Source organism: Simochromis diagramma, unplaced genomic scaffold (genome assembly GCF_900408965.1).
Source record: "Simochromis diagramma unplaced genomic scaffold, fSimDia1.1 OVJJ01000216.1, whole genome shotgun sequence".
Lineage (NCBI taxonomy): Eukaryota > Metazoa > Chordata > Actinopteri > Cichliformes > Cichlidae > Simochromis > Simochromis diagramma.
In genome coordinates this window covers 3,935,517-3,957,933 of record NW_024386883.1, presented here as the reverse complement: position 1 = coordinate 3,957,933, position 22,417 = coordinate 3,935,517, and the positions used below count along the sequence as shown (strand labels likewise).

General features: G+C 39.1%; 1 protein-coding gene across 3 annotated transcripts in view; it reads left to right on the top strand.

The window, feature by feature from the left end:
* The window catches only part of cadm2a (cell adhesion molecule 2a), a 211,103-nt gene that overhangs the window by 126,589 nt on the left and 62,097 nt on the right, over positions 1-22,417 (top strand). For 2 of the 3 annotated variants that reach the window (XM_040033148.1, XM_040033150.1), the window contains exon 2: positions 12,035-12,061. The exons of the other annotated variant lie outside the window; for it this stretch is intronic. In XM_040033148.1, the coding sequence (XP_039889082.1) occupies positions 12,035-12,061 (27 nt within the window). The remainder of the gene's footprint in view (positions 1-12,034; positions 12,062-22,417) is intronic. 3 annotated transcript variants of the gene reach the window in all.

The window sequence follows — 22,417 nt, the reverse complement described above, 5'->3', positions numbered from 1 at the left end:
TCCGCCTTCTTCTTCTTCCCCCTCCACCCCCTTAGTTACACAGCTCCCATGGACCTGTGCCTGCGGAGCGCTATAATAAGAGCGTGTTGAGGTCAACTTTAATTTGATGGGGAAAAAAGCAAACAAGTCACCATTTTATTTATTTATTTAGTTCAATTGCCACACTCGGAAGGAATTAGTTCCAGTTCAATTTGTTCAAAATGACCCAGATGAGTTCAAATTTGTCTTTGGTAATTGAACACAGTTTTTCTTTTGTTCTTCTGTAAATATAAGCTGAGCCATGAAATGGAATTATTCATAGCTCCCAGCTTTGGTTGGAAGGTAATGGGTGAAGCAAGGTGTGTCAGCACCTGGATATTTATTTTCCTTATTGAGTTTGGGGCTTTTTAATCATCTTTTTTTGTACCATACAGCTTCCAGTGAATGAATAAATAGTTATGTATCTAATGCCTGACTAAGTCGGAAGATATTAGGGAGAGAGTAAAATGCCTTTTTCCAAATACATATAAATACATTTAAAATGATAAATTTAACTGTTTGTCATGGGTTGTGTGTTTAACAAGTATATAGAAATGGAAAAGCAAGAGAATTGGTAAAAAGTAGACACTTTAGTCATGACTTTAGTCATGTCGGAGAAGCAGCTTGAACATGATACTACGTTCATATGGAAATGCATGCAATTTTAACATCCTAAAAATATATCTATTCTGAAGATAAGCCTATTTCAAAAATAAAGCTTGTCAGGTTTTATGTAAATTGCACTGCCTGGGGTTTAGCTCCTGTGGGGAACCTGTGCGTTGCAGCGCTGCTTCGTTTACTACAGTAGCTTCATTAAAAACTGTTCCATTTCTCTGTCTCTCTGTCTTATGTGTGTTGATACATCTCATGTGTGCTCGCTCTGTCTTTGATTAATGTGAATCCACATCACCCACACTCACTCACTTGAGTTTTTCTTTAGAAACACCAGATGGATAATGGAAGTGTAATGAAATCTGTGGACTATACAGACACACAGTCAAGGTTAGCCATTTTTACCTCTGTTTACCTCCCTCTGTCCTCTCCTACTCCACTCTTCTCCCTGCTGTCTTCTTTTCTAGTGGCCTGCCCAGGGATAGAAGAATACATGATGCATTTTTGACTACTTTTGGAGAAGGAAAAGACACTTAAAACCATTAAGGTCTCGATCTGGGTGTAGAAATAAGAGCAGGCAACTGGAATACAAAGGCGAGAACGCTAAAGTCACAGACTTGAAATATATCTTAGTCCTTTTTTTCTTTTCGTGATCCCGTCTTCACTCTCCGTTAGGCTTCTTCCCGCTGATTGCCATCATTAGAAAGGGCCATTTGCACTGCTGTATTCCACCCATGCACACGCACACACTGACTTTTGCTTTTAAACATGCAATGGTGTGCAAAGAACAAAAAATGTTTCTTCAGCTCACAAAATATTAACCGTCACACACATGTGCTCACACAAGCTGCAACATTCATTAGGTGTAATAGCCCTGCAGGACCGAAGCTTTCAGTCTCTCTTGTTAAGAATCTATTCTCTTCTCAACCTGCTGGAAAGCAACTGTAACACAATGCCCTAAATAGAATGGTATATAAAGGTGATGGTTTGAAAATATGAGGTAACAGCCTGGCTATGACTGACGCATTAACAATCACAGGGAGCTTGTGCTGTTTGATGCCAAATGGTCCCTTGAGGGTGAGGCTCACCGGTCAGCTCCCTACAGAGACGCAGTGAGCACTTTGCCAATTTACCATCATTCTACCCTTTGTAAGGCAACACAGCACAAACATGCCTTTGTTCACTGACCTTTGAATAATTCAGCTCGAGCAAAATGCTATGACACATTTTTGATCAAAGTCTCACTATCAAGGGGAGGAGGCATTTTCCAGACGCTATGTGTTCCTCTCCACTGAGGATAAAAGCTTCACTTCACAACACAATCACTAACAGTAAGGATAAAATGACAAAACAGAAGATCCCTCAGAAATGTAGGACTGTCCATTTGTTTAAAATAATGAGAGCACCTGACGCTGGATAAAGCATTACTCCCACGTAACTCTTTATCCTCTAGGGATTTCACCTCTGCGTGGGGTAAAAAAATTGGAGCTTGAATTATCTGGAAGTTTTCCATGGAAATTTCCTGTCCCTTCACCCTTTGATAAATGGTTGCAGATTACAGGTTGGTGACCAGGCGTACAAATCCACTTCAAAGCTTTGTCTGGTGGAAGTCATTTGTTACCCCCAAGGCATCGATCACAATATAACCTCAACTTCTAAACAATTCATTTGAAGAAGCAGAGGAAACAGAAAGCACCTGCTGAGTTATAGGCTAGAGCTGGACTCTCCATCATCTAATGACAGTACCTGTTTGACAGACTGCATTTTTCTGCATATGCGAGCACATGTATGCATTTAGCTGTGTCTATCATCCTGTAGCAATATGTGTTTGACTTTTCTTGTTGCTGAGATTCATAATTTTGTTACCGCCTTCGGCATTTTGCGGAAATTGAAATGTGCTTCTCGAGTTCAGGGGGAATTTCTTTAAGGTTTTAAATGGCAAAACTAATGGGCTGTATGTGTGTGTGGGTGCGTATTTGCAAACACGTAGCTATATTTGCTTTCTGCACTCGAATATGATCCTGGTCAAGTCTGCACTTTTCTTTTATCTCTCTCTGCTGTTGGGACTGTCCGTACAGCACTAGACAAGCTCCCAGAAATATGACTGCTACTGCACGCAGACTTGATAACAGATCAACATGTATAAATCACAACGCACAAAATCAATCAGTTCTCATTAAAAATAGTCCTGCCATTCTCAGAAGTTGCCACGCAGCATGGGATATGTCAATAGTGAGAGTAATAGTTTTAGAGACTGTCTGAATCCTGACAAACATTAACAAGAGATGCAAATTCTCAGTGGAAGGAACTTTACTCTTCCCATCATTTTTTTCCTACTGGCAACACATTAATTTATTGGAATATGCAATTGTAATTACAGTCACATCTATCTGGGCCTTAATGGTGAGGCAATGATTGCTAGCTGCTGGCTCTTAATTGCAGTTACACTGTAAGTCTACATGCAAGTGAGGCAGATGTCCTTTGTTACAGTATATGCTGCACACTGTGCATTTGCATCTTATAAAAGACTCACATCACAGAGAGATGTTGTACTTTCAGTTATGGATTTATTTGGTTTGATTTATTTGGTTTTGCCTCATATGCATGTATTTGCTTCCACATTATTACTGCCAGTTTCTGGCTTGTTTTTACACAGTTACAGACATTATTTAGCTATAACCTCTGTTAAAAGGTCATTATTTGGATATTGATTTGGTAATTGAGTGACAAGAGTTGGCTATTTCCATGTTATTAGTGTCTTATTTCCACCTTATTTCCCCACTATTTGAACTGTAATAGAAAGTGCTGCTGGTTTATCTTCTTGTAAAAGGGGAAAATACAGCCTTTTTTAAATATGTTTCAAAGTTGTAAATAAATTGATTATTTAGCAATGATTGTCACCAAAAGTATTACTGACGCTGTGCACAATATATAATGTTTGGTTTTAGCCATGTTTCAAAGCCTTCTGATTCAAAGGCAAACTGTTTGAGTTAAAATATTTAAGAAAAACCTATTGTTTGCAGTCTGGCATGTCAGGTCTTTGATGTTTAATATCTCAGAAGTGTGCTCCATTCTGATTAAACCTGATAGTTCCAGGCCTATTATTTGTCTAACAGTTTTTTCAGTAAATGAAATAATGTTATATCAAACTACTCAAACCAAGGAATAAGATCACTAGAGATTTCTGCACAACACAAACTGCTTGATGTTTCTGATTAGTTCTGGAGGCAGAGCATTATATTTATGGTAACGAGAATGCTTCATCTGAATTAAACCTTTACCATAAACCAAAGTATTTTTTTAGATTTACATAGGTTATATGTGTGCTTCCAAATGTGCGAGAGTGTGCAGTTGTAGTGAGCAGTGAATGTGTTGTTTTGTGTTGCTGTGTATGCTGTGACCTTTCCTATAGAACCGCTGTGAAGTCAAGTGACAGAGGAGCTGTATACCAAAATGTCCTGACATTAAAAACACGATGCCATGGCCACTGAATCCTTTTTCTAATATACGAACTCTAGATTGTGACCAGAGTGTGTGCATTTTTTTTATAACACAATAAAGTGTGGGGCTTTTTCGGTCTCACCTTCTGCACCACATCCACCACTGACAAAAGATTACTAAAGATGACTTTTCTCACTGTGTTGAATTTCTGTGCTAAAACTTGATCTAGATTAGTATTTGTTCAGTGATGAATCACAACATCTGTCAGCCAAGTTATTTCTAATTGCGTGGCAGATGTTCGTACAAAATCTTTATCACAGTTTTAACATAGTTGTCACGAACAAAGTGCTCAGCACCACAATAAAAAAATCAATGAGCCTAACTTTATGTGGGAGAAATTTGCAGTTGAACGAATTTGCAGTTGAACGAATATATTAATGATCTATTGAACGTCGGCGCGTGTCTCATTATTCTTTTTCATTTTTTTCATATATATTGACTGTACATGTTCCATTGCTTCTACTTCAGAAACGATCAGTATCATACAGTCAGTACTACTTCCTCTCTCAGTTATGCAGGTATCTAAAAGAGAAACATCAGGTGGATTTCTATTTTAAAAACAATGTAAAAATGATCTGAATGGAGCAAATAAAACTAGCTTAAATATATGCAATGCAATCAGTATGGCATGTACTGTATGTTGCATCATGCCTCACAACTCTTCTTCTGTGTACAATTAAATATGTTGCAGTTGGCAACAAACTTTTACTATTTGGGTTTTTACTTGCCCATGTACTGTATTAGTGTAAATTAGCTAACGAAAGCACATCACAACTAAAGCAGTCACATCACAAAAGCTAGCAGGTGGTGTGATTAGGTGGAAACATACATTTAATAGGGAAGACAAACATCGTGATGTGAACGGGATCCAAATAAGAAGCACAGAATTACCAAAAGCTTAGCCAAAAAGGGATGTCATTTTACTGGGTCACCTCTGTGCTCGACCTGTGCCAACACAGAAATGAAGCCCAAAGAGGTGGTGGTCTATCATCAATAAGTAGTGGATCCCTTGAGTTATTTTCGTTCCACTTTGCCTCTAGGGCATGCAGAGTCACAATAACACAGCATATATTCTTCAAAGAGGTAGAGAAAGAAAAACTACACCTTCTTAGATTTCTTAATATATTTTCAAAGATACCCAGGCTTTCACAAATTAAATTCTCAACCTCTATTAAATCCCCACTGCATACAGCACTGTGCAAAAAATTCTTGAGCTACTACTCATTTCTTTATATTTTGCTTCCAGTGAGTGAGACTTGAGCAATAGTCTTGGGCAATGGTTGTCCGGGCTTTCTGAAGGTCTTTGAAAGGGTTTTCTTTACATTTTCCTTTTTCATTAATTTTGAGTCCTTGTGAAATAGGTGAGAATACAGCAGACGGCTATCCCTAACCCTGGACTGAAAATCAGTGGAAACAGATCTTATCTGGAGTTTTTAGTTCAAACCATTATTAGTATGTGCAAAAGAGGTCAGGAGAGAGGTGTCTATATCCATCTGTAAAACACAGTGGAGGCTCTGTCGTGGTTTGCTCTATTTCAGCCAGTGGTGTTAGGGATCTTGTCAAAAGCGATGGAATTCTGAACACAGAAAACGGCTGTCAGATTTTAATCTACCATGCATGTACCATCTGGAAAGAATCTGATTTGCAGCAGATTCATTTTTCAGCATGAAAGTGAACACACTGTCAGTGCAGAATACCTGGATAGAAATACACACAGTGGAACATTATCAGTTATGGACTGGCCTCCAAACTGTTTGGACCTCAACATTATTGAAGCAATAATGCTTCAACTATCCCTGAAGAGTCATGAAAGAAATCAACATATACTGATTAATAAAAGTAATAAAGCCAATATTGATAGTAAAGCTTGTTAGATTTGTACAAGCTTATATACTGTATTTTCATATATGTTTGTATATGTTTCAGTAAATTGCTCGGCCTATTTCACATGTTCCTGCCAAAATACAAAGTTCATTCCTTCAGATTGCTGCCTTGCAGATAAAAGTGTTTAGAAAACACATTTTTTAAAGTAATGTACTGAACTGTACTGTACGTACAAGGGTTGGTCACTGTGCTGGCAAACAGAATGTACGCAACTAAACAGAAGCTCTCGGGGCCAGATTGTCTGGTGCCATTCACACATGGTCTGGTGATGGTGATTCATAAGTTTTTTTTGCAATTTCAGAAAAAAACAAATCTGGAAGGCATTCAATCTGGGACCATAAACACCGCTACAGATCATCATCTAAAGATGGAGCAAGTGTTATGAAGAGCATGTACATGTCATCAACATGTGTGCCTCGTGTGCCCATCTTTGTCTCTGTTTTATGGGCATTCGGTTTATGAGCGCATGATTCAACCGCAGACAGAGTATGTATGTGTAATTGTGTTAAGGAGTGGAAATCAAATATGCTAGATTAAATGACAGAACAAACAGATGTGTGTCTCTCTGTAATGGAAGAAAACATGGGTGTGGTAGACAGATCTAATAAAGCAGGCAGTATGGTGGCAATAAGCTGAGTTAAGTAACCTTGATTCCATCTATTAACACTGTTTACCGTATCCTTTATTACAAAGAGATGAATCGCAGCCCTTAGCTAAAGCAGTGCTAAATCAAATAGGATTTAAATGCATTTGCTGCTAACTCAAATGAGATTCAAATGCATTCACTTGATCGCTATTTTGAAGCTGATTATTTAGCTTTGAATAAAAACAGCCACGAATGTGTGTAGGGCCCTCTATGAATATGTCACAGTGTACATGTTTTTTACGCTCTCATGAGTATGTGACGATTGATCGTTCTATGTACAGCCAAGTCATAAGGTGACAAAGAGTGTGTTAAGGTTTTACAGCAATCTGCTCACCGGTGGAATATTGGTTGGATTCCAAAGGGCCGGGAGTACATCAGACATATGGCAAAACAGCTGCTGCTGTACGAAAGATAAGCTAAACTCTCCATCATGCCATGTGACACCTCAGAGAGCCTCGCTGCACACATCGATCTCCATAGGCTTTTTACTGCTTGTCAAACTCTGAATATATCTGCCACTGTGAAAAAAGGTAGCCTGAGGGGATAGGCAATGCAGAAGGGCAGAGTAAGACGCAGGCAAGGAAAGGGTTAATCAGGAGGCAGAATAATTTGAAAAGAGAGGTGATACAAACTCCTGAATGTGCATACGTTGAAGGAAGACGAATGTAGACAGAAAAGAGAAGGAAAACAGGAAGGATGTTGTATTGCAACATCCTTCCTCACGTCCTCCCAGGAGACTTATACCCCGAGGGAATACTGTGATCACTGCTATGTATGTGTGCATGTACATGCCTGCGTGTGTGTGTGTCACAGTAGGTGGTTTCAGTATGAACTATCACACAGTTTATTCATGACAGCTCCCTGCTGATGGATACAGAGACACCGAACAACCTGCTTGCACCTCAGTACTTTCCTGTGTCACCAACATGCAGTCACTCACTTTTCATTTTCTTAGATAAAATGTCATTGTTTGCACATTGCTTAGACAAAGATCCTGCTTTAGATAATACTTGGAAAGAGTGATGGCATGCATGTGCATCCATCTGTTCATATTACAGTTATATTTACACAGTTTGAAAAAAAAACCCCACCAAATGTCTTAAGACGTGATGTGTTAATGACTGTCTTTTGTAATAGTATATAACATGTATCCAAGAAGCATGAAGTTCATTTAATGCAGATTACTTTCACCCTGCAGGACAGACCCCATTTTTACTACGCACTGTTATTTGTGCACGCAAGATGCCATGAAATGAAGTTAAAGCTGAAGTGACATGGGTGGCAGACAAGTTCCAAATTAAAGCAGCTGAGACTCGATACAGACAGTGTTATTATCTTATGGCTATCACGCCTAGTTACACATTCAGCAGAGACACAGAAGCATACTAGAGTTCTAACAAGTCTGAAACCGTGGCCAAACCCTAATTCAGACAAACCGAGAGGATTTACGTGATAGAAACACATCAGAAGGACAGTGTAACAAAATAAGGGAAGGGCTGCTTAATTGCTTCAGCTAACTGCAGGGATACCACTGGTATGTTAGCTAAGCTTTGTGGTGAAAAATACTTTAACGGGTGTCTGTTTAGCAATTCTTTATTAAAGGCTTGTTTTGTGTTGGGGTAAACAACGTGTGTATATATAAGTAATAGTAATTGCATTATTTAATGGTTTTCTAATTAGATTGTGTTCATTATGCTCGTAGTCATGTAGAACTGTTAATCCCCAGTCCGGTTAGTGTTGGGTCTGGTGAAATCTATAATGCAAGTTTTCAGGCATAACTTGAGCTTAAAGACTGCCGAATAATGCAGTCTGTTTTTCAGTCATGATCCAATCTTGATTAGGTAATCATGAATATAATATTGTAATATTTATAGTTAAGCCCCATCCGCATCCATAAAAGGGACTTTAGACATACACACATGATTAGCTTATAAATACTAGTTACTGATGTGGTAAAATTGTTGTCTTTCCCATTCAGTTTCCCTCTCCATTTCATTTCCAGGTCAGTACACACTGTTCTTTACTCCCATTTATAGTGGCTTCAAAGTTGAGGTTAATTAAACATGGTAACTCCCTGTTTCTCACCGCTAACAATTATTTTGTCACCAAATTTTTATTGACATTCCATTAGCATCACTGTTTGTGCCCTCTCGAATATCCATTTCTGCTGCAGCCTTGGTTTGGTCCACCGACTGAAAAGTGCTGGTAAAGAAATATTCATAAATAAAGTGGTGTGTTGATGTGCTGAAGTGAACTCTCTTCTGAACATGAAACAATAGAAAAAGAAGCGCTTTTGTGTGGACAGTATACACAAACAGCCAAACTTAATCCAATTCAGGTGTTACATCCTTATCTCTCTCTAGTGGATTCTCTCCAATCAGTATGAAGTATTGAGAGCGTGTAATAGGTGGCCATTGTGTAATCAACTGGGGATACTATGCTCACTCCATGGTAAAATGGGGGAATGAGAGAACGGGATGAAAAGCGTTTTATGCAATTTCAGCTTGACTTACAGAACTGTTGTGTCGGTTGCCTGGTAACTGTAAAACTGAGACGCAAGTGAGGAGATGCTAGTGAACAAGTCTCCCTCCATTTCTTCTTTTCTTAGCAGCTTGTCCTTTATGTCTCCCTATCAGCCGTATACACTGTATATTCCTCCTTTGTTATGAGTGAAAAGTTGTAAAAACCCACATGTTTTTTTCACCTTTTGTCTGCTTTTTTCCCCCACAGATTTTGACTTAGAAAGATCACAGAGGCAAAGTTGTGACAGGGAACTCATACTTTGACAGCAGGCATGAAAAGCAGGGATATAGAGAGGTCAGACACGGCTAAAGGAATATTTCACAAAGCCTTCAGTCTCATGTAGAAAGCAGCCCTGGTAGACATGTAACATCCACTGCCCTTTTGTCTGTTGGGCCCTCTCCCTCTTGACCAGTGACACAACAACAAGGTGTAAAAATTTCAAGTGTCTGTGTGTGTCTGTGTGCATTTGCCTGATGAATATGACATATATGTTTCTTTTGTAGCACTTTTTCTTGCATTTTCTTTTGTCTTTCATATTCTCACTTCCCCACGCTACCTTGCATCTTGGCAAGTTGTGAAATAGTACTAACAAAGCGTAATCATCTCTGTCAGCCACTGAAAATTGGCTATCAGGATTTAATGGCCCTCAAATATAAACAAAACAAAATCCATGTGAGAGTCAAGCGAGTGTACGGACTGTTTAGCAGCTGGTTTGTATCTCCGGGCCCGAATTCAAGGATTACTTTTTGCTCCCTTTCTGATAGTGAATTTAAAATTCTGTATGAAATTTCCATATTTGTCATTGACAGAGAACGCGGTTTATTAATCTGTAATCGAAAAGAAACCACAATAATTTTCATAACCTGCAGACTCGGCACCTGCAGTGAGATTCTCTTTGTTCTCCCTCTCCCTCATTCTTTTTCAGGCCCTGTCTCTTAGAGCTGTACACGTTTTCAGGCTCACTGGAGGCATTCCAATAGATCCATCAATTTGGCAAAGCAGTGTGTGTGAAGCATAAGAGTCATTCCCTCAGGATACACACGCAAATACACAGACACACACACGCACACTAATAGACAATCTATGTTGTTTATTTGCCTCTCCTCTGTGTTTTTACCCGCAGGATGTCTCAGAGGTGATGCTCATGTGTTGGTTAGGTCCTCTATGTTGTGGTTCCCTTTGTTTTTCATACATGGCTTTGCTGGCCTGTACTGAATAAGCTGCTAATTGAATACTCCCATAGCGTGCCATACACTGGTTTGGACACCATCCCTGTATGTCCTTTACTTCGCTCATTACAGCGCTGTCAGTCACAGGATTAGGGATGGGTATTGATAAGATTTTCACGATTACGATTCCATTTTCGATTCTGTTTAACGATTCGATTCTTTTTCGATTCTTTTAAAAAAAAAGGAGAACACTAAGGTCGATTAGCTTAGAATTTTGTTTTATATCTTCTCTTTGAACAAGATAGAAATTTAGGAGTAACAATCTTAAGAGATCCACAGCCTACGGCTCTTCAATGGGGTGTCACAGGGTCCCCAGGAAATAAATAAATAAAATAAATATTCTTCTGTAGCAATAACAAAGTATAACATAAATTATTCTGTAGCAATTACACAAGAATATCCAGTAATGTCCCTGCCTACAATTAAACACATTCACTTACCGAAAATCAGGGCATCTGCTGTGGCAAATGGGTGCAAGCCTTTGACCACAAACTTAGTCACTGCTCAGTGACATTCGTCTATCCTGGCCTGAAAGGAGATGCTACCGGTAGACTGCAGCGAGGACTGCCAGCATCTGAGCCAGACTCTGTCTGTCTCTCTCATCATGGTCACCTAAATGCACAGTAATGGCAGGTTTTGTAATAAGGCAGATCGCACTAACATAATATGCACTGTTAGTTGATTATTTACCTGCCGCATTAACGGGAGAGGACGTGCAAACGTTACCGCTGCTGCTGGGTTGAGATTCACGAGTCCGGAGCGGAATTAAAAACACGACATTCATTTAAGGTTATCACGTGTTTTGTGAGCAAATGCTTTTGCATATTCGTAGTGTTTCCTCCCTTAAATGAAATATCTACTTTGCAAGTATTGCAAGTCACCTTGTCGTCATCCGTTCTCATAAAGTATAATCAAACTTTTGAGCGTTTGAGCCGCTTAGGCGCCGTGTTTCCTGCCAGGTAAATGACGCTCCGCAACGTGGTGACGTCATTCAGAGCGACTGGAATCGATAAGGGAATCGTTTGCAAAAATGGCAAACAATTCCAAGGAGTTGAAACAGTGGGAACCGGTTCTCAACAAGAACCGGTTTTCGATACTCATCCCTACACAGGGTGATATGATGGTTCGCCTGTGTCGGAATGTGTCACTGCATCCAAACATATAAATCATTACTATGAAACGAAATCTTTATTTTCTACCCAAAGTCAAATGACACACGGCAGCACAAATCCACAACATGACACGTACAGTATGCGCAAACCCATATACTGTAGGTCTGGCAGTTAAAAAACCAAAAGCACTCTGGCATTATCCACATGATGTGTCTCGACTAATTAAAAGGTGTCACACTCTAAGGTCTCAATTTGCTGATGAGCTAAATCAGGACATTCTCTTTCAGGGTTGACTGATCTGTGCGGGTGGGGGTTCAGCACTTGTGACTGACATCCGAGATAAAGACAATGCTGTTTCTGCACATATGCGACAGATGCAGACACGCTGTTCTTCCTACAGTTATCTAATCAGTTGTTCTGTCTTCTTTCTTTGTTCTTTTTCCTCTGTATTCTGACATCTGCCTCTCTTGCTGTCCGTCCAACCCCACTTGCCTACTTGGGGACTTCAGTGATGGCTTCAAAAGGCAAAGTTCGAGGTGAGTGGTGGCTGCTGCTGCTGCTTTTCCTGCTGTGCCTCAAACTCAACCTGACAAACCAATATCAGAAAAGAGACTTAACCTTTTATTTAAAAAAATTAATGGACGGATATTTTAGTCTATTTGCTTCTATTCTTTTGTGTGCGTGTGTGTCTGTGCTGTTGTTCCCTGACTATTTTGAGAATAGTCATATTTGTGTATTTGGGTGAAATGGTTTTTTTTTTTTTTTCCATTTCAAATTTCTATTACAGGGTTTTGCCATAGTGGGATTTGTCACTATCCCAACACTGAAAAATAATGTGGGAAAAACTAATTTGTTTGAGAATAAAATTAGACAGTTTGTTTCAACATAGATTTTTAGATTTGTAAATTAGTACTAGGGAAAGGGAAATCATTTAGGTATGTATATAGTGCAAAGACAGCCCAAGGTCATGCAATTATTAATCAGCTATTTAACTGTGTGATAATGTCCTTTGCCATTGCTTTTATTGGAAAGGTGGCAGTACATTAAAGAGATCCAAATCTTCTCCATCATCTTCTGTGTCTCCGCTATGGCAGCGAGAACGGATTATAGATCAAAAAGTGAGTCAGAGAGGAGAAGCAAAGTGTTTATTTGAGAGCAGATAACCTGATTTCATTCTGCGTGCCTCAGCAAATATGCTTCTCAAAGACTAAGAATTTATTCAACCGTGGTTATAATCCCTTTCTGTTTAGTTACCATCTTTGGCTAATGATTACACACACACACACACAACAGTCACTTCCTAAGCAGATATGTGATCATAATTCAGATGAAAGGATTGGTATCAGCTAAGGTTGGCATACCTAATAAAAACACTCAAACTGTATCAAAGCATATTTGGCAGAAATGAAGCTCCTTTTTTTTTAATTTTATAGATGTTTCGCAGTGATTATGCAATAAATACATTTCTTCAAGAATCATAATCTGAGCCAAACTTTTAAATTAAAGTGGCAGAACTCGAAAGTGTTTGGCTTTTATATAACTCAGATTATTATGATGAGATCGCTTTGGAGCTCAGTCCCAAATTCATCCTGCAGCATGACTGTGACAACAATAGGGCAGTCAGAACCAGAAAGAACAATCCTCGACAACAAGAAGAACATGGCTCCCGCAGCAGATGGCATGAGCCCTGATCGCAACTTCATGGAGTCAGTATGGAATAAAATGAATAAACAGAGGCAATCAAGACAGAGGAAATATGGCAAGTTGCTCATTATTTTAAATAAAATAGCAAAACAGCTCAGTTGAACAGCTTTTATCTTAATCGAGAAGCCTCCTGTAGAAAAGTAACATTTTATAGAATTATTTCTGTGCTCAGAGCTCGTACGGACCTTCTACACAGGTCCTTCCAGTGTTTGTTTCCTTATGGCGCATCTTAACATACAATGCTAAAAAGCTGTATATTACTAACCCAGTCAGAATGTAATTTCAAGTGAAGGAAGCAACACTTGTTGTTCTCAGTTTGCCTGCTGCCGAATGGTAGATTTGGTATAATCCTCATGTTAAAACCCTGTCATCGCCTTACGTCCTCCTTCCCTGCTATCCTCATCTGTAGTAATAGTAGTCACAGGATCAACATCACATTCACCCTCAACACTTCACTACAGTTTTTTCTCATTTTCCCGCTGCGTCTGAATGCATAATGAATTTAGACCACCTCTTTCCTGATCAGCATCCAGCTGCGTGTGTTTAACTGTATCATCTCTGTCTCACTCACTCTTGATTCAATCCTCTCTTTAAAGGCTACCCTAACCTGACTATCATCCTTTTCCATCTTACCGCAGCAGTATAGAAAATCCATTGCACTCTTTAATAGGGGGAACAGAAGATGTGTAGATCAGAGTCGAGCACATGTCTCCGGCCTGCCTCTCTTACCCTTATAATGAGGCTACTGGTAGGAAAACATAACAAGCCAGATAAGATTCATGCTGATCAGTGGGTGGATAAAGGCTTAGCTCACCTCAAAGTATCGGTTCATCGGTATGTGTGCAACTGAAGGACTGAGTGGATGGTTAAGGGTGCCTTTATTCTTTTGTAAATGTATATATAGCATCGCCAATTACTGCATACAGCATGAAAGATTAATTCAAAGATGTTTTTTTTTCTGTTCTTCTACTTTTTTCTTTTTTTTAAGTTGTGGAAGTTTACATCGCAGTTATATTTCACAGTCAGCATTGCAAATGAGCACGAAGAGCAAAAAAACAGCACAAAAAATAAATATATAGCACTTGTATGTGCACAAGTGACACAATTTCTAACTAAATTTAATTAGTGTTTTTTAAACTTTACAAAATCATTATTTAGAGTGAGTCTTGTACATGCTTCACTTGCACCGTAACCATACACAACACAACACATAAATCGATTGGCCAAAATATTTACAAAGGGCTGCTGATAAAATACTCAAGTAGTCACTGATAAAATACTGTCTATATATTATGTAGATGGCATGTGGGTCTCCTCACTAATTCCTAGTAACGCTGCAGTGGTGGTGTTTCTACAGAGTCACATCTGAGAAAACATCTGAGAATAATTCAGTGTGATCAAATGAACGTTTATTTTCTGCTCAAATGTTAAAGCTATTAGCTGCATATTGTAAATACACAATCATAACATCTTTTAATAAGTTTCACTCAATTTTCCTAATTTTCCTTCCCAGCATCCCAAAGCAGCAATTTTGGCCTAGTGGCCAAACCGCTTTACTATAACATCTGTATTCATCAAGTGATGCACACTGGCCCAAAAGCATTTATTCAGTCAATGGAAAAAGAGTCAATGCGAAACTGAGTGTAGGAAACTCTGCAAAAGGCCTCTTCTCATTATAAAAAAGACTCATTCTAAGATATAAAAGATGCGCTGTTAACATCTGGTACTACATAGCAAGGTCTCTCTCAGAAGCTGTGTCGAAGCTGTTTTTTGACTGATTTTTTATCTTATATCTATTTAAAGATAATCTTGCCCCGAGCTTTTAGAAGCACAAAACTGTGAAGTTTAGTAAGTTTGCTGCAAGCCACAGGTTGACACCCGTTTTCTGCTTTTCCATACATTTCTGTACACAACTACTGCAACTCAAAGAATACAAAGTCACAAGCAGCTCTTGTTTGCAGCCTACTCATGATGTACAATGAGTTGTTCACTTAGATGAAGAAAATTGTAACTTGAAAAATATGCATACCATCAGGAAAGTTGTGATAAGGATTTTTGCAAGCATAAATTATAGCACACATGGGAAATTTAGTGTGGATCCAGGCTTGCAGATTGTCACAATCAACCCCCGAAAGTCCAAAAAGGAAAACCTGTAAAAGCTGGAACCTCAGCATGGTGCATGCATATGCCACTGGAGGCACACGCACATTTTTAAGATATATATCAGAAAGCTGTTTTCCTATAGACTTCTACAGGACTAGAAGTCTTTTTGCAACCACGACTATAACCTATGTCCTTCACATGGACTGAAAGTTTTTAGGCACTTCCATATACTCTGATATTATCAACATGTAATATAGCTACACATGTGAAACTGTTTCATTTATGTCACCTGCCTAAATTCATGGATTTCATCATATTTCTTCTCTTTGTATGTCCCGTTTCTGTTTGTGTGCAACCCCCTGCTTGTTGTCCACCCCTCCTATAGTGATACGTCCATTTTACTGCATTAAAACAAGTCGAAAATTATTACAGTGACACCCTGAACTCTGATATTGCCCTACAACAATAAAACTGAGTTGACTTAATTTAAGTTATTTTGGGGGATTTTAAAATTCAATAAAAATAAAGTCTAATTGTTATCAGCAAACTCCACCACATTCTTGTTCAACATAACACAAGGCAAGTTTTAAAGGGACATAGTGTACCAGGAACTTTAATATAACGAAGTTGCTAAAACAGACAAAAAAAAAACAAAACAAGCAAAAGAGAATTAAAAAAAACATATAAAACATACATAAAACCTCGAAGAACAAAGAAAACTTTTGAATCTGATCTGTAGCAGGATTGATAAGGAGGAAGCGCACTTGTTAAATTTTGTATTTACATTTATTTAAAGTATCTATCTAGCTTGCTTTCCTAATCTTTTGAGACAGACGGCTCTCAAAGTTTAGGAGCATTAACAACGAAAACTGCATCCCCAGACGAAAAAACATTGGATGTCTGTGAAAAATATTGGCTGTCTTCCAGTTTGGCAGTAGAGGATCCAAGAGTACAAGGGCTAGATTTACTAACAGTCTGCGCCAGCGCAAAACCCTCTTTTGGCATTAAAAGCAGCGACTGGGATTCACTGAAGAGGCACAGTGTCAGTTTTGCAACTGACAGGTGTGGATCGAGGTATTTTTGCAGCTGGAATTATTGCCTATATATTTCTAAGAGTTTCCCTCTCAGGGCTCAAACTGTTTTGGTTCTACAGAAAAAGTGTGAATGTGTAACTACAGCAGTGCATGGTGTGCTGCCTGACAAGGTTGGCAAGTGGTAGCATGTATAATGAGGAAAGTAATGGACCAAGACACCTGCCCTGTGCAACACCACAGGAAATGAGGGCAGTCTCTGTGGTATTATGTGCTCTACTAAATGAAGATGTGATAGTGGCCTGTCTCTACTCAGTATTCTAGTATCTGAGTTCTAACTCTTCTTCAAAAGAGGCTGTACTACAAGTGTTTTGACAGTGGATTTAAAAACTCAAATAAAAAATTCAGTTAGTGCATTTCACAATAATAATAACTGGATTAAGTTATGAGATTTAAGGTTTTCAAATAGTGTGAAACAGACGGGAAGGTTTGATCAAATTTGGAGGTTTTATGCAAGGTAAGACTGTATGGAAACCTTACGTCCACGGGGATGCACTCTTCTCCACGTGTCAAAAATTTTAACTTCCCATCTATCCTTCCTCTCCCCAACCACCACGACATAATCTGAACTGTTGATTTGTAAGATCGGTAATCGTCAATTGGAGTGATTTCAGTGAAAATAAAAAAACATGTAACTTTTACTGCAGCTAGTATCAGCCCTGTCATTGTGACTGACTCATAGCTGTGGCAAAAGTGCTTTGTGGCAAAGTAAGTCTGACACCAACCAAATGATGAGTACTATTTTTTTTTTTTTATATTAGTACTTTCTGCCCACTGAATCTTGCAGGTCCCCCTGGAGTGACAAGCATTTCCCCAGATCCTTCTTAAATGAACAGAATCTGTCAACACATCACTACACATTAGAAAATCACACTGTGTCATGTTGATTTGGGGAATTTGGGAATTTTTGGTGGCAGCAGTGATTAGTTTGATTTCCCTCATGAATGCCACCCTAGCCTGCGATTATCCTGCTCTCACCCTGTATGAAAGCATAAGAGATGAAATCCTTCCTGTGATAAAAAAGAAGATGAAGTCAAGTACACTCTTCCTCCACATCATTTTGCAAGAAAACACAATAAATTTGATTTCCCTGCCCTTATGCTTTTATGATATTTAATTTGAATGACCTACTAAGCCAGTAAACGTGTGGATGCCTGCTAATATTGCTTGGCCTTATATTCAAGAAGAAATCTAGCCAAAGCTTTGCCTTCATGGCCTTATAAAGTGAATAATTCAATAGATGAAGCTGTGATCTTGCTATTTTGAAAAACACTAAAGTGAAGATAAAATTCGGTGGATATTGCACCTATTACTATTACATATAAAGCACACAGCAGTATGTATAGCACAAAGAGGGTACACAAAGATATGTATTTAATAGTACCTGCTTATATTTTATGTATAAATCAGGACTGCATAATTTTTGAATGTTTCCAAAGTTTCTACTTGACAGTTCAGAGAATTTAGCTGTGCAAGAACTGGCTCTTTCATGGCTAGAAGGAAACATTTAAGATATTGTTCCTTTGTTTCTGCTCTCGCCTCAGTTGTTTCCTTTTTTCTCCTTTCTTTTTTGCATGTCAAAATATGTGCTTATATCCTTTCCTAATTGTCTTTTGCTCTCAGCTTCATCTTCTTCTTCTTCTTGCTTGTTTGCTTTTGCTAGCTGGAAGAAAGCACTGTATGAAGTATTTATGAAGGCCTGGTTTACCTCCGCCATAAAACCGTGAGATGTCTGACCTTGGCTCAGAAAGGATAGTGAGATCCCTGGCCATTCTGGACTGAGCAAGCTTGAACTCAGGCAGCTTACATGCTGAGAATGGGCAGAGGTTTATATCTCTGCCCTTTAAATTGATGTGGCTGAATCAAGGGCAGAAAATACTGGGCAAATGGTAGAAGTGTCTGGAAACATGTCTGGTCACCAGTTTGAATTTGGGTTGTGGGCTTTTATAAATTTTGATGTGTAGGTTTGGCTCCTGAAAAGTGGCATCGCAGAAAAGTTCAGCTGTGGCAGGTCTTTGTCATCAAAAACAGAAACAAAAAAGTCAAGAGGTGATACGAGAGCTGGCGTGTTTGTTTCTCATAGTGCTTTGTAAACTCGAGAAACACCACTTCTTCTTCGGTGTTTGCCCTTATATCATATTAAATGTTATTATTGTCCTTACATGAACAGCATGTGTTAACATTATCCACTCAGTGGAAAAGGAAAAAACATACACAAACAAACCTGGACTCTTTCTGTAACGCTGCTCTTAAACAACACCTAACAGCACCATGGAGAAGTAGGTGATATTTTGTTGATCTGACTCCAAGGGCCAAGTTGGATGTCAAGTTTGCAACGGCAGCACCAACAGCTGCCCAGTCTAATTACTGTATGTAAATGACAACAGCACTGCCGTAGCCAGCTTCTCTGGTGCCGAATAATTAATTTCATATCTCCAGATCAAAAATGACTGTCCTGAGGTAATTGTATGCTCGTGCTGAATACAAAGGTAGCTCCACCCTCTGCAGGGGTTGCATTCAATTTGCTCACAGCAAGAAACTTATCATTGTCAAAAGAGCAAGCTCAGATTAGAAATACTCACACGCGGGCATGCTCGCTTGCAAGCGCAATTTACATACGCCTCATTTGCCAAGAGAAAAAGAACAAAGCTGAAAAGTGAATGTTTATTCAGTTATAAGAATGAAAACAGAGAGAACCACTATAACCCAATTTATGTCCATTTGCATAACAATATCGTTCATATACGGACAGGTGACGGATTAAAGTAAACACCTGAACTGTAGACCCCTACAGAGAGGGGATCAGGTGGCTCTGTTATGCTGTGAGGGGCATAATGATGGCACTGTGTGGGATCACTTGCCCTCTTAGAGGGAACTATGGCAGTTCTAAGTGATTACCTTGGCGCTGTAGTGAAACATTTCAATCCAGATGGGAATGATCTCTTAAGGATGAAAATGATATGATCTGTAGGTCACAAGGGATCACCTATAAGAAACATCGAACTGAGATGTCCGACAGCACTCTCCACTGCCATTATCACCTGAATAAAAGCCAAATCCACACAGGAAGCGACAAGCAGCAACAGGCTGACCAGGAGCCACTAAAAGTCAGTGACATACAGCAACTTCAGGTGACGGCAGGAGATATAACTTGTGGTGACACAAGGCGGGCAGGTCCTGAGCTTCTCAACCAGCAATTAAAAATAAAAATGAAGAAAACCACTGATTAGTAACTATATAACTTAGGCAACCAGACCCTACAATATCTGCTAGTAACTGACAATCAGCTACAAAGTGATGGGCAATGAGTGTGGGTGCTTCTTAAGGGAATATCTTTGGAGAACCTGATAAAACAACACCTTACTAGTGGTCTTACTTATTTTAATAAAGATTACTAAACTTAGATATAGAATAATAGAATGTATGATATGTCAACTGTATAAATATTTATTGTCAGGTATTAGTTAACTGAAGTTTGGATTATACATTAGAAAAAGAAAGGTTAGCCCCAAAACACAACTGAAAGAGGCAGAGGTGTAAAGATGATAACAACAATTAGAACTGTGTGAAGTCTTCACCAGCTATACAAGGTTTTAATGGATAAATGCACACAGGGAGAAAAATGGAAGGCAGATTTTAAATATTTCCACTTATGAGCGTTTTGGCAGCAGTGAAAGTGCTTTAAATCTAACTGTGCCTCCCTTTTCAAGCAATACCAGTCTAAATGCATTCAATTGTGTTTTTATTGCCGGAGATTTCACTTTGTCTTCTCTTTTCAAGATATTCAAAAGATAAATTACATATGGTGCTTTAGACTCCACTCATACTCTTGCTCTTAAAAGCTGCTATATACTTTTTGTCACAGTGGTAATTACCCTTTTTTTTCCCCCACAGGAACATGCAATTTCCTTTCATAGTGAACGCTAAAGGCTGGCTTTTTATGCCAGGCGTAATAGTGTTATGAAATGTTGATAAATCACATTGGAGATGCAACATTGATTTAGGATGGATGTTGATAGAAGGCGTGAAAAAGGTCACCGCAAAAGAGAAAAGAGACAACCCCGTGTACGCAGCGTGTTCTTGAGAAAAACGTGTGTGAAAATTGTCACAGTTGGAGGGAGAGTCCCAGAGTGAGGGCAGTGAGTGATGATGCTCTTCTCTGACATGTTAACTTCTGTTCCAGGAAGTTACTAACCACATTTTGTGCTTCATGTGATCAGCCCTAGCCCTTCCTTCCTGGAAATGACAGCGTATTCATATTTTTATGTTCATTTTTTTCCAGTTGCGTGTTCAATATTTTTTCTGATGCTTTATACGAGTGAAGAGGTTGGAGAGTTTTTATTCTCAAGGACGCTGTGACAGGATACATCCCTGGCTGATGAATTCACACCAGCTCTTGAGATGATAAAACTGTTGACCTTGTACCTTCTCTCCAATCACCAGGCCACCCTGCTGCCTGACACTTTGAGAATCACTCTGAAAACCTTGTGTACCCAGCTGTGTAGCCACCTGTGTAACCTTATAGACACTAACTGGTCATGGCAAAGCTGTCATGTCCTATGTAATCTTTTGCCTCTCATTCGTTATCTTCTTAGTGGGATGCCTTTTTTAACAGTGAGCCACTTAAAGGCCACGCTTTATAGTGTCAGAGCATCTGAGAATATGCTTTGCAGGGTGGCTAAATCTTCGATGCGGTTTCAAATGCACATTTTTTAACACAGGATTATTGGAAAAACATCAGCAAGTGCTCATAATACATTTATTCTTCTATTATAACGTATAGCGATAATGGGAAATTCTTCTCTAAGGCCCTGCAGATCTAGTTCAGGTTCAAATGATTAATTGCTCTGAGCTTAACAGTTTAAATGCAGTTCTACTGTGTTACATTGTGGGTTTTATTTTTGTGCTTTTGACTATTGTTCTTACTTGCGGTAATAACATTGTGCCTCCTAATTCCAAGGGAGTCCCACAAGAGCTCCCACTCAGTATTAGAACTTCTCTTTTCCCAGCGCTGGAAATAAAATTAAAGTTTTAAACAAACCCAGAGATTAACCTAACTTGTGTGGACAAGGAAACAAAGGCAAGCAGAAAAATGTATACACATATTTATTATTGTATTTAACGTGGTAGATAATAGCCAGACTTAACAAGCTAACTCTTAGCTCTTTGCCAGTTCTCACGTCTTACTTTTCATAACCCACACAAATTATGGGCATGCTCTACTAATCTGGAATTGTCCTTTAAATTTTAAGCGTGATCCCAAGCCTGCAATTATCACTTGTGCTTGACTGGCTTAAAGGGTGACTCGGCTAATCAAAACTGTGGCCTGCCTCTTCCCGTCCTGTAATCCTGTATTCTCGGCCATACATCACAGCTCTACAGCTCAGTTGAGCTCCAGTCCTGGTATAAAGGTCAGTAGCTCCAGGCTGTCCATCTGTCTGCTGCATCTCTCTCTTTTTCTCTGCTTCTTGAATGCCTAAATAAGAAAGGTTAGTAGACTCGGCTGCTCTTGCTTGAAAGGTCATGTGGGGGAGCAGACAGGAAGCACCCAGGATACTCTTATATTTGTATCAGTGTTATTTGTCCAGTCATTTGCTTGGGCAAGAAGCGGCTGAATTGGCCCGTGCATTTTTCTATAATGCCTTTCATGTTTAGGCACTAAAAGTAAAGTGGGAGCTGTGTGGGGGCTATAGCATTAGTTCCTCCTGTCACTGAAGTTACCGCAGCTTCGTGTGTGCATGCAGGGTTCTTTTGATGCTGCAGAATGAATTAAGAGCCAATCAGAGCCCACCTTTATGGTAATTTGTGATGGATAAGAATCTACAGCTAACGTGTCTGAAACGTTTGCACAGTATAGTAAATGATCTAATTCGAGCTAAATAAAGCAGAGCTAATTTCATAATGTCATTACTTTATAATGTCATGTAGATGAGAGGATTGTTGACCTGTCTTAGCCTTAGCATGTCAGTCAAGGTGGAGGGCAATTAAAATGAC